Source organism: Sinocyclocheilus rhinocerous, unplaced genomic scaffold, assembly GCF_001515625.1.
Source record: "Sinocyclocheilus rhinocerous isolate Xijiao unplaced genomic scaffold, SAMN03320098_v1.1 scaffold642, whole genome shotgun sequence".
Lineage (NCBI taxonomy): Eukaryota > Metazoa > Chordata > Actinopteri > Cypriniformes > Cyprinidae > Sinocyclocheilus > Sinocyclocheilus rhinocerous.
Window position 1 is genome coordinate 70,383 of NW_015626390.1, and position 12,685 is coordinate 83,067.

General features: G+C 34.8%; 1 protein-coding gene across 1 annotated transcript in view; it reads left to right on the plus strand.

The window, feature by feature from the left end:
• Positions 1-12,685, plus strand: part of LOC107713889 (piezo-type mechanosensitive ion channel component 2-like) — a 130,110-nt gene that overhangs the window by 19,500 nt on the left and 97,925 nt on the right. Inside the window, exon 3 of the mRNA XM_016519539.1 lies at positions 11,414-11,539. Coding sequence (XP_016375025.1) covers positions 11,414-11,539 — 126 coding nt within the window. The remainder of the gene's footprint in view (positions 1-11,413; positions 11,540-12,685) is intronic.

Here is a 12,685-nt window from a genome sequence, read left to right on the forward strand (position 1 = left end):
ACGCAATGCTACATTTCTCCAAATCTGATGAAGAAACAAACTCATCTGGGATGACCTGAGGGCGAACACATTTCCAGCTAATTTTCATTGTTGGTTGAATTACTCCTTTAAAGCACAGAATGAGATCATCTGTAAGAGTGAAACGAGTCTGGTTTGATCAGAATCCTCTGGAAATGACTCTCTTATGGAGTGGTGATAATGCTATAGTATTATCCATTTACAACACAGATGTTCTTCTGCAGTAATGCTCAGTCAAAGCAAACTGCTCTGATTTATCAGCAGAAGCTGATGGGTGGTGTTTGTTTATGCAGAGGGAGTGACTGAAGCTGCTGAGGTGTCAGTGCTGCTCTGGCTCTCATCTGCGAGGCTTGCAGAGGCTTGTAGCTCGTCTGAGGAGATTCCAGCCGCAGGCTCTGTGAACCCGCGGCGAGATGACCTGCCTGATCTTTACACACTCCTGTCTTTCTTTATTAGCGCTGCTTGCTTAAACAAGCATTGCTGTTATTGTTGCTCACACTTATCTTTCTCATGCCCGCAAAACATGTGTGTTACGGACACGAATCATATCTAGTGTTCAGACTGAGATTTTCACAATAAACCTGATAAAAAAATCCAGATGACTGACATTTCCAGACATCCAGAACCTATATTTATACAAATACGCTCTTAAATTGGTATATTGTATGTTTTATTGGTACATTATAAAATTAGATCAAAAAGGAAAAAATATTTTATTAAATAAGTGACTAGATTTGGTGTCACATTTGGTGTTATTGTCATTTTTATTAATACTTTGAATTTATTTTTATTTTTGTATTTTTCATTTTAATTTTAGTTACACTTTTAGTAGTTTTGTATTTTTGTCATTTAAACTCTATTTATTTTTTAAACTCATTTTATATTATATTTTTCAGTTTGATTATTTTATTTTTTATTTTAGTACATCAAATTAACCTAAATTAAAATTAGAAAAGTTTATGACAAATTATTTTTTTATGGTTTTACGACTTACAACTCTCTTATGACTTTTAATGTTATTCTCATAATATTACAACTTATTTTTATTTTATTCTCAAAATTGTATTACTTAAATCTCATAATGTTGTGATTTTACTCTTATAACTGGGACTTTTGTACAAAACCTATTTATGCATTTTGTTTTAAATCTTTTATTATTTATTTCTTTTTAATGGTGTTTTGAGTTTTCCTTGAGCACTTATTCTCACAACTAATAATGCACATTAAAATTTAAAATTGTACTTTAAAAAAAAAATAACTTTAAATGACTAACTCTTTAAAGAAATATATATATTTTTTTGTAATCATGTATTGCATTTAAAGTGTCACTAAATTTGGCCATGCATAATTTTACTTCTGAAAGTCTCATGAAAGACTCGACAAACATTTGAGCCATTGCTGTTCCACATATGGAGCTGATTTAAGCACAGCTGTTGAGTGGGAACCGTGGATCTCTTATACGCCGATGGCTGAGGGTCACGGGTTCAGACGGTGGACAGATGAAGACGGTTCCCATCCGTGCATGATCTTCACCCCACTGCATGCTTCCGGCATCATGTGACGCGATTCTCAGTCTGCAATCCATCATATAATAGAGACAAACACAAAGCGCTATATAGCTTTTCAGTGGGCAGTTTGAAATCATTTGCATGTGAGAAAGACTTAGAAACATTGAGTAATAAACAAAAATACAGTAGTAGGACGTGGTGTTGTAGTAGTCTGAGACGTCCTTCAGAAGTCATCTGCTCTCATGTCTTTAAGGTGAATGGCTGCTGATCTTTATATTTAGTCTATGGGCTGAGAGTGGTTCAGTGAGGCGGTTTGTTTTGTTCAGGCCTCGGAGTGAGTCATTACAGCCAGATTACAGGCCTTTACCTGTCTTTAGCCTGGATTGCTGTAAGGTGATGATATGCGTTTGGGCAGATCTCCGGGGGACACATGAAGCCCGAGCTGGATTTGAACACATGTGAGAGTTTCTTTAGCACAGTCAGACATTTTATTGCAGCTCACAAATTATCTTGGTAATATGCTATGCATTATAAATAATTAATTCATACTGGAATCTGTGAAACGTGCGAAAGCCTGTTTCCTCCACAGGATAAAAAATTTAAAAAGTAATTGAGACTTTTTATCTCACAATTCTGACGACTTCTCAGAATTGCAAGATATAAAGTCAGCAATGCAAGATACAAACTCACAACTGCGAGAAAAATTCAGAACTGTGATAAAAAGAAGTCACAATTACCTTTATTTTTTTATTCCGTGGTGGGTAAAAAAAAAAAAAAAAAAAAATTAAATTCTCATAATTCCGAGGAAAAAATAATTCTGAGAAAAAAGAAACACAGAATTCTGAGAAAAAAAAAGGTCAGAATTGTGAGATTTTGATCTTTTTTTTTTTTTGCCATGGAATAAAATAATAATGATGATAATAATAATAATAATACATTTAAAAAATATAAACAGAATTGTGAGATGGAAACTCAAAACTGCGAGGAAAAAAGAGTTTATATCTCAGAATTGTAAGTTTACATCTCGCAATTCAGTGTTTTTTTTTTTTTTCACCATGGAATAAAAACGATTTTTAAAGTCAGAATTGTGGAGTTACAAACTCAACATTTAGAGAAAAAATACAGAATTGTAAGATAAAAAGTTTTATTTTTTAAGTGGAAACAAGCTTTCATAGAAACGTGAGTTATATCGCAAGTGAAATCTTCTCTGTGTCCCACCGATGAAAGAAAGTGATTCAAGTTTTTGTTTGACATGAGGGTGAGGGAATTTTTGGGTGAACTGTCCCTTTAAGTTTTTGTTGGAGAAACATTGATGTAATGAGAACGCAGGAGAAAGAGAGATATAAGAGACGATGTGTGCTCTTGAGGCAAGACGGTTTCCCGAGGAAGCAGAACTCAATGGAGATCTCGTCCGAGCCGGCCTCACCACACCTCGGGAGCGATGATTCATATCCTTATGGGCAGTCGTCTTCATTTATTCACTTATTTATTTTTGGAACGCAGTCAGTACTGAGGAAATCTTGCTGTTGGGAGTAGTTCATCAACTTGCAATCTGACCTATTTCATGGGGCCGTATGATTTTTAATGTTCCTGAAAGAAGTCTCTAATGCTCACCAATGCTGCTTTTACTTGATCAAAAATACAACAAAAACAATGAAATATTATTATAATGTAAAACAGCTGTATTCTATGTGAATATCTATTAGACTGTAATGTATTTCTGTGATGCGCAGCTGTATTTTCAGCATCATTACTCCAGTCTTCAGTGTCACATGATCTTCAGAAATCATTCTAATATGCTGATTTGCTGCTCAACAAACATTTCTGATTATTATCAATGTTGAACACAGTCGTGCTGCACAATATTTTTGTGGAAACCATGATGCATTTTATTTTTCAGGATTCACAGATGAATAGAAAGTTCAAAAGAACAGCATTTATTTGATATAATTTTTTGCTAATCTCTTTACTATCACTTTTGATCAGTTTAATGCTGAATACATCATTAATTATTTATTACTGTATTAATTTCTTTAAAAAAAAAAAATCATACTGACCACAAACTTTTGAACCGTGGTGCACATATTATATAAAACTTGACTCAAAGCAGCTTTAAGCACTGAAATAAGAAATGAGTTCAGGAAAATGTAAATGTTCAAATGTAACAGCCATAATTCAAATATATGGAATTATTCAATAGATTACGACTTACATTTCAGTCTGTTTGTCATACAAAGCTATTGTGTGACTACAGAAGGCTTAATATATTGTTTAAGTAATATAAATGGTGCTTTTATGGATCTTGACAGCCCCTGATCACGATATGGCATTGTTGCGTGTGAGCAGCATTAACATTCTTCGAAACATCTCCTTTTGTGTTCTACAGAAGAAAGCGAGTTGTCCAGGTTTGAGTGAGTAAATGGAGTCAGGATTTTTGTCTCTGTGAACACCATTGTTCATTGAGATCTCACAAACTGTACTGCAAATCCTAGTTCAGTCATATTCCTAGATTGTTAAAAACAAGAACAGCTGCTTTAGATGTATTGTGGGTAATATATATATATATATATATATCACAGACTGAACTGAGTTTACCTGCTGTCCAGTGTGTTTCATGTTAGTCCCACATTTCTGAGGCCAAACCGTAAGCTGTATTACATTGTTGTAAAACACAGTTTGATAAGTTTGTGGCACCAGACCGGAGTATAAATAAGCATAAAGCACTGACACTGCAATATATCTAGTATGTTTAAAGAAGGAAATGCGCTCTCACACTGCTAAATGAACTCTGCAGTCCTGGATCTATTTCACACCCACACAGCTTCATTTGCTTACTTTTTTCCTTTTTTTAAATCATTTGTGTATGTGTATTGAAGTCATTTATATAGCAGCGTTCTGATCTAATATGGGTCGCGATCTGTAAGTCTGTAATAAACTGTGCCAGACGGGACTTTTCCTGTGCTATAGAGATTTGCTGGGGTTTTTATAAATGAATCAGAGCTTGTGATGAGTCACTTTCTTGACACGTAAACTCAGAAACCAGATGCTGAGCGAAATACAGACCATCTGAACAATAAACAACTCTTCAAGCATTTTGGTTTTAAAAAGTTCAAAGTGTAGCATAAAGCAGCGTGTTTTAATTCAGCGATTCACGCCAGGGGTAAAAGCACAACAAAACGCTGAGATTAGAATTGATTTGTGTGTATTTATCAGTAATATAGTTCATCAACTCGACTGTAGATTGATTGCATTTACCCCAATAATGTAAAATGTGCAGTGCATGTGTGATTTCACATTGACTTGTGAACTCAGGTAATTTATTCAGAATTAAGAGTCCGAATGATCTGTTTTATAATTATAATCTTAGAACTCTTTTGTCTAATCTTAAATCTAGCTTGAATATTTATCTTAAATCAATGTTAAATAAAACAAATAATATCCGTATTTTGTGCTACTGACATTAATGATTTTAGTTGTTTTTCTTTAATTTAATTTAATCTTTTATTGTTTTTTATATATATAATATGTACACTACTGTTCAAAAGGTAGCAGTCTGTATTTATTTTTTTTGGGTATGAAATTTATATTTTTATTCACCAAGGACACTTTTAATTGATCAAAAGTAACAGTAAAGCCATTTAGAATGTTACAAAAGATTTCTATTTCAAGTAAATGCTGTTCTTATGAACTTTCTATTCATCTGTGAATCCTGAAAAATAAAATGCATCACGGTTTCCATAAAAATATTGTGCAGCACAACTGTTTTCAACATTCGGTTTCTCCTTTCTGCCGCGGAGGAGCTCAAACTCACTTCAGCTTTTACTCAAATTCCTGCTGCATCTCATAATGGCTTCAGTACATGGTGCGACGGATCCGCGCTCTCTATTTACTCAGTCGTCACCGGCACATATTCCATCCACCGAACGATTGACTAATGCGTTTTTTCATCACTCTACGCACTTAGTCAAAAGAAAAAGCCTTTGACGTACTGTTGATTTGCTGCTGTTGAAGAGAGCGTTTTCTAATTACAGTAAACAGTAAAACCGATGGCATGAGCAGACCTGTAAAACATTTTCATAACCGTAAACCATTGTAAAGATGGTAAAATCTTGGCAGACAGCGATTTCCGATTCCTCGGGTGCTTTAGACATTATTATTGGTAGGTGTTAATACATTAATGCTCCAAAAATGAATGTTTGTGAAAACATCAGTCTGCTTTCTGCACGGTATTTAGCCTAAACTTGATTGTCACAGATATGTTTGTTCAATCATTTCTTTATTAGTTTTAAAACCCCATAAAATGGTTTGATCAACACAATTGCTTTCCTGTATTGATGTAAATATTCAATAGCCTTTTGCTTACAATACAGCTACATATATAAAAAAAATATGAGATGATGTTATCTGGTTAATTTTCCTGGAAGGGAAGGAATGAATATTTGAAATTTACACTTACGACTGTAGTCAGTTAGATTTAATGCATTTGAAAAAAGTCTCTCCTGCTCACCCAGGCTGCATTTATTTAATCCTAAATGCAGTAAAAATATGAAATATTATTACAATTTCAAATAGCAGTTTTCTATGTGAACATCTGTTAAACTGTAATGTATTTCTGTGATGCGCAGCTGTATTTACAGCATCATTACTCCAGTCTTCAGTGTCACATGATCTTCAGAAATCATGCTAATATGCTGATTTGCTGCTCAAGAAACATTTCTGATTATTATCAATGTTGAAAACAGTCGTGCTGCACGATATTTTTGTGGAAACCGTGTGCTATAGAGATTTGCTGGGGTTTTTATAAATGAATCAGAGCTTGTGATGAGTCACTTTCTTGACACGTAAACTCAGAAACCAGATGCTGAGCGAAATACAGACCATCTGAACAATAAACAACTCTTCAAGCATTTTGGTTTTAAAAAGTTCAAAGTGTAGCATAAAGCAGCGTGTTTTAATTCAGCGATTCACGCCAGGGGTAAAAGCACAACAAAACGCTGAGATTAGAATTGATTTGTGTGTATTTATCAGTAATATAGTTCATCAACTCGACTGTAGATTGATTGCATTTACCCCAATAATGTAAAATGTGCAGTGCATGTGTGATTTCACATTGACTTGTGAACTCAGGTAATTTATTCAGAATTAAGAGTCCGAATGATCTGTTTTATAATTATAATCTTAGAACTCTTTTGTCTAATCTTAAATCTAGCTTGAATATTTATCTTAAATCAATGTTAAATAAAACAAATAATATCCGTATTTTGTGCTACTGACATTAATGATTTTAGTTGTTTTTCTTTAATTTAATTTAATCTTTTATTGTTTTTTATATATATAATATGTACACTACTGTTCAAAAGGTAGCAGTCTGTATTTATTTTTTTTGGGTATGAAATTTATATTTTTATTCACCAAGGACACTTTTAATTGATCAAAAGTAACAGTAAAGCCATTTAGAATGTTACAAAAGATTTCTATTTCAAGTAAATGCTGTTCTTATGAACTTTCTATTCATCTGTGAATCCTGAAAAATAAAATGCATCTTAATCTTTTATTGTTTTTTATATATATAATATGTACACTACTGTTCAAAAGGTAGCAGTCTGTATTTATTTTTTTTGGGTATGAAATTTATATTTTTATTCACCAAGGACACTTTTAATTGATCAAAAGTGACAGTAAAGCCATTTATAATGTTACAAAAGATTTCTATTTCAAGTAAATGCTGTTCTTATGAACTTTCTACTCATCTGTGAATCCTGAAAAATAAAATGCATCACGGTTTCCATAAAAATATTGTGCAGCACGACTGTTTTCAACATTGATAATAATCAGAAATGTTTCTTGAGCAGCAAATCAGCATATTAGAATGATTTCTGAAGATCATGTGACACTGAAGACTGGAGTAATGATGCTGAAAATACAGCTGCGCATCACAGAAATACATTACAGTTTAACACATATTCACATAGAATACAGCTGTTCTCAATTGTAATAATTTGTAATTTTTTGTAATAATTAAGAGACTTTTTTTTTTTTTCAAAAACACTACAAATTCGTACCAATCCCAAGCTTTTGAACGAAGTGTATGTACTGTGCATATAGTAGTTGCTCTCTGGCTTAAAGTGGTTGTAGTGTAAGAATGAATTGATTCAAATCAATTATGTCAATTATGAGAGGAGAGACATTCCCATAAGAGTAACATTTTATAGCCTGTGTGATTAAATTAGACTCTGTCCTGCTCATTACTGTCAGTTGTGAATCTCCGATTTTGCTTTTAAGTCCCTAAAAGCTTTTGGAGATCTGATGGTATCGACTGAGGTTCTGCTGTCGTCAGTGCTGCTGCATTGTCTGTGCGTTGCGGTCAATCGATCAATGCTGATATCCACAGATAGTCCCTTTATAATCCTTCCCAATTTACGTTTACAAAAAACAAGCCAACTTGCAACACCAATATCTCTGTCCAGAGGAGCCAAGGGGATTTTTGACGGTCCAAACGATCTGCAGCTTTCAATTTGGCAATATTGAATACCATTACAAGTCTGGCCCATTTTTTTTGGAGCTCTCAGACAATGAAGATGCACACATTTTCACTATTACACACCGCACACAAACACTGCGACTCGTTCAGTCGCCTGAAATGAATGCAATGGCTCATCGGGGAACAGAATAATGAGAAACGGCGGCCTTTAGTCCTCCGCCGCTAAATAACAAACACATCTGGTCCATATTTGCTCTTCCTGTGCCGGTTTCTCCTTTCTGCCGCGGAGGAGCTCAAACTCACTTCAGCTTTTACTCAAATTCCTGCTGCATCTCATAATGGCTTCAGTACATGGTGCGACGGATCCGCGCTCTCTATTTACTCAGTCGTCACCGGCACATATTCCATCCACCGAACGATTGACTAATGCGTTTTTTCATCACTCTACGCACTTAGTCAAAAGAAAAAGCCTTTGACGTACTGTTGATTTGCTGCTGTTGAAGAGAGCGTTTTCTAATTACAGTAAACAGTAAAACCGATGGCATGAGCAGACCTGTAAAACATTTTCATAACCGTAAACCATTGTAAAGATGGTAAAATCTTGGCAGACAGCGATTTCCGATTCCTCGGGTGCTTTAGACATTATTATTGGTAGGTGTTAATACATTGATGCTCCAAAAATGAATGTTTGTGAAAACATCAGTCTGCTTTCTGCACGGTATTTAGCCTAAACTTGATTGTCACAGATATGTTTGTTCAATCATTTCTTTATTAGTTTTAAAACCCCATAAAATGGTTTGATCAACACAATTGCTTTCCTGTATTGATGTAAATATTCAATAGCCTTTTGCTTACAATACAGCTACATATATAAAAAAAATATGAGATGATGTTATCTGGTTAATTTTCCTGGAAGGGAAGGAATGAATATTTGAAATTTACACTTACGACTGTAGTCAGTTAGATTTAATGCATTTGAAAAAAGTCTCTCCTGCTCACCCAGGCTGCATTTATTTAATCCTAAATGCAGTAAAAATATGAAATATTATTACAATTTCAAATAGCAGTTTTCTATGTGAACATCTGTTAAACTGTAATGTATTTCTGTGATGTGCAGCTGTATTTTCAGCATCATTACTCCAGTCTTCAGTGTCACATGATCTTCAGAAATCATGCTAATATGCTGATTTGCTGCTCAAGAAACATTTCTGATTATTATCAATGTTGAAAACAGTCGTGCTGCACGATATTTTTGTGGAAACCGTAATACATTTTATTTTTCCGGATTCACAGATGATTCGAAAGTTCAGAAGAACAGCATTTATTTGAAATAGAAATATTTTGGAACATTAGAAATGTCTTCCCTGTCACTTTTGACCAATTTAATGTATCTTTGATTAAAAAAAAGTATTAATTTATCAACAACAACAACAACAAAAATGTTACTGACTAAATTATGATCAGTAGTGTAAGTATCTACAGGTTTATTTTGTTAACTTTTAGGACACTATCACATAGATTGCATCAACAATCATATATAAATGCCATAAAACTAGTGGATAATTAGACCAGAAAACGTCCAACAAAGTCATGTTTTTCTAGTCCTTTCTAAAAGTTTTCTAATTCTATAATGAGGAAGCTTTTAGCCTTGGTTGTGCTTCCTAACGTTTTAAGAAATTGAGTTACGGTGTGCTACGGAAACAGCCGTGTCTGAGGACTGATACATAATATTTCATCAAAATCCACAGGGAACCAAACGATCCGCTCTCATTACCTCTGATATTTTGAATATGACTGTAAATGTGCTCTTGTGAATTAATGAGGCCTGCATTTAATCAAAATAGACTCTTGCGCTTACAAGCCCACGTTTGACTGTGATTTTAGACTCACTAATAGTATGCATACTTATATTTGTAATGTTTCAGACCTCGTTTTCTACCTCAGCCACTTCCTTGACCACCATTTATTGGTTCCAAAGCCTTCATAAATCAAATACAAACACAGTTCTTAGCATTTTTGCCCATGCAAACCCTAAAGTAGGGTGAAATTTCATCCCGCTTTCTTACAGATACTTTTAGAATTTTTTAATTCGTGATATGATCTGTCCCGAATTGACAATTAAATTAAGCACTTGCTGATTTGCATATGATGTCATGTCCTCATTCGGGCCGGATGGGTTGTGGGTGTTTTTTTAATATCCTAAAATTCATGTTTGATGCTATCTGTGCTATTCCCAGCATCCTTTGATAGCGGACCAACTCCCACCCAACCCAAACCCTTCTCTTCTTTCATAAACATTTTTTAAATGCACAAATCAAATCTCTTTTTGACCCCTTTATGGCCTGTAACGTGCATTACTCACAGCGTTGTTTCATTTAGATTTTTCTGAAATCGCCACGGCTCTGAACTCACACTGAGCCTCGTGATCCTAAATGATGAACAGCCCAAACACTGCCAAAACTATCAGCGCTAAATGAATGCCCAGAGCGAGAGAGAAACAGAGAGAGCTGTAATACAAGGCTGAATTTCCGCTAATAGCAGTGGATTACTGCAGCTCTTTTCTATTAAGAGCAGAAGGACAGGTTCAACTCGATGAACTTTCACCCTGACACGTGGAGTGCTTGATTTCCCTACAGCTGGACTAAAAGCATAAGAATCTGGAATAGTACAAGTCATTGAGTTCTTCTTCCTCTGTAACAGTCAACAGGATTTGATGTTACGACTTAAAGGAATAGTTCACCTGAAAATGAAAGTTTGTGATCATCCTCAGGTCATCCAAGAGAAATGTGTCATTGCATCACTTGCTCAGCAGGGGATCCTCTGCAGTGAATGGGTGCCGTCAGATGTGAGAGACAACTGGAGATGGACTTTTTCACTGGAGGAATCATTATTATGGATTATTGACTCGAAAGCAATGGCTTAAAGTTAAAAATGTCTTAATAATGGATGTTTTTGTCAGCTGTTTGGACTCTCATTCTGACGGCACCCATTCACTGCAGAGCATCCATTGCTGAGACACTGATGCAATGACACATTTCTATAAATTGTCCAGTGTCTGCAGTGTTTCTCTCCAGAAGTTATGACCAATAAAAAAATGTCTTTGTATATGTTTAAACCAGATTTATTGCATTTATCTAATCCTCTTTCACAAGCTAGCATCAACAAGCATCTATTCTTGTTGTCATCTCCAGTAGGTTTGTTGTTGTTCTGTTTTTTACGTTTCTTTTTAAACTGTGAAAAAACAAGCCAGGCCAGTGTTGCCTGTGGACCAACTAATTAGTTCCAGACACATACAGTACATGTATTCTATGCTGATCAAGTATTGTATACTTCAAACTTTATTTTAGGCATGGATGTGTTGCAGATTGTATGCACAATGTTTGTATTCATTATTTTCTTTCAACAGGTCACACGGGGCGCTTGCTGAAATCCCTGTGCTTCACCAGTATGACGTTCCTGCTGCTGCACATCATCTACCAAATCACAATCAACAGTCTGTTAGCAGGAGACAGCATCGAGCCCAACTTCAACTGTGAGTACTAACTAGATCTAGATCTCCGCTGCAGATTCTTAAACCAGACTAATGCATTAGATGGAGCTGAGATCAGGTGGTAGAGAAAACCGGTTAGATTTGGTTAATTGATTTAACCAGTTAAACATAATGAACCAATCAAACACTTTGTAGTGTACAAAATATTGGTTGACTAATGGGAGAGAAGGACGTTTCCAAAAGACTTTCCAGCTCTACAGGAAGCTACACGAATCAATTTTTGGCATGAAAATTTGGTCAGATTTTCATGTATGATTTCTCTGTTCAGAGCAATGCATACAAATGGCAGATGGGCTGAATGAAAATGCAGATTCACTCTTTGATAGTAGGTGGCGCTATTAGAAAAGCTGAAATTTTTGGCCGTTGACGTTAATAACGTGTTTTAATGTCGGTAATAATTTAACCACCAGCAACGCATCTAATATTCTCTCTGACTTTCCATGTTCCCTTACGAAAATTAGCCATGGTTTTACTACGAATAAAACCAAAAATCATGGTCCTTGTAGCCATGGTAACCACAAATTAACCATGGTTTTGTTACTTCAAATAACAGTTTACAAAGAAGTATTAAGTTAATATTTTTTGTGGTTATAAAAACAGACCTAAGCCAACAACAGCCTTTAAAATGACTTAAAAGGCAGTATATAAAAACAATATATAAACATTCTTGAAACGTTTATATAATGTTTATAATTAAAATATTCCACAATCTTAAATTTTTGACCACCGTTTTGCATAGAAATGCTAAGCTTGCGATTTGATTCGATTACCAATTAGATTATATTCGATTCAATATCGATTATTTTGGATATATATCAGGTACAGTACAAGCCAAATTTTCTCAAGGAAAGAAAATCTCTCAACTTAATGCTGTAAAATATACATGAGAGTCAGTTGGTACTACATTACTACAATATTGAAGGTTAAAAGAGCGATTACATGAGACAGGATATGGATTGTTGTAAAGTTGTACTCTTTCTTTTAACTTACCTTCGGATGTTTAGTCATGTTTATTTTGTGCTATAACTAGTAATAAAGGGGAGGAGATGATCAGTTCATGTGCACCTAGCACTGCCGCTTTTATTGAACTGAGGCGCTACAGCGATCTATCACTCCAGATTAAACAGC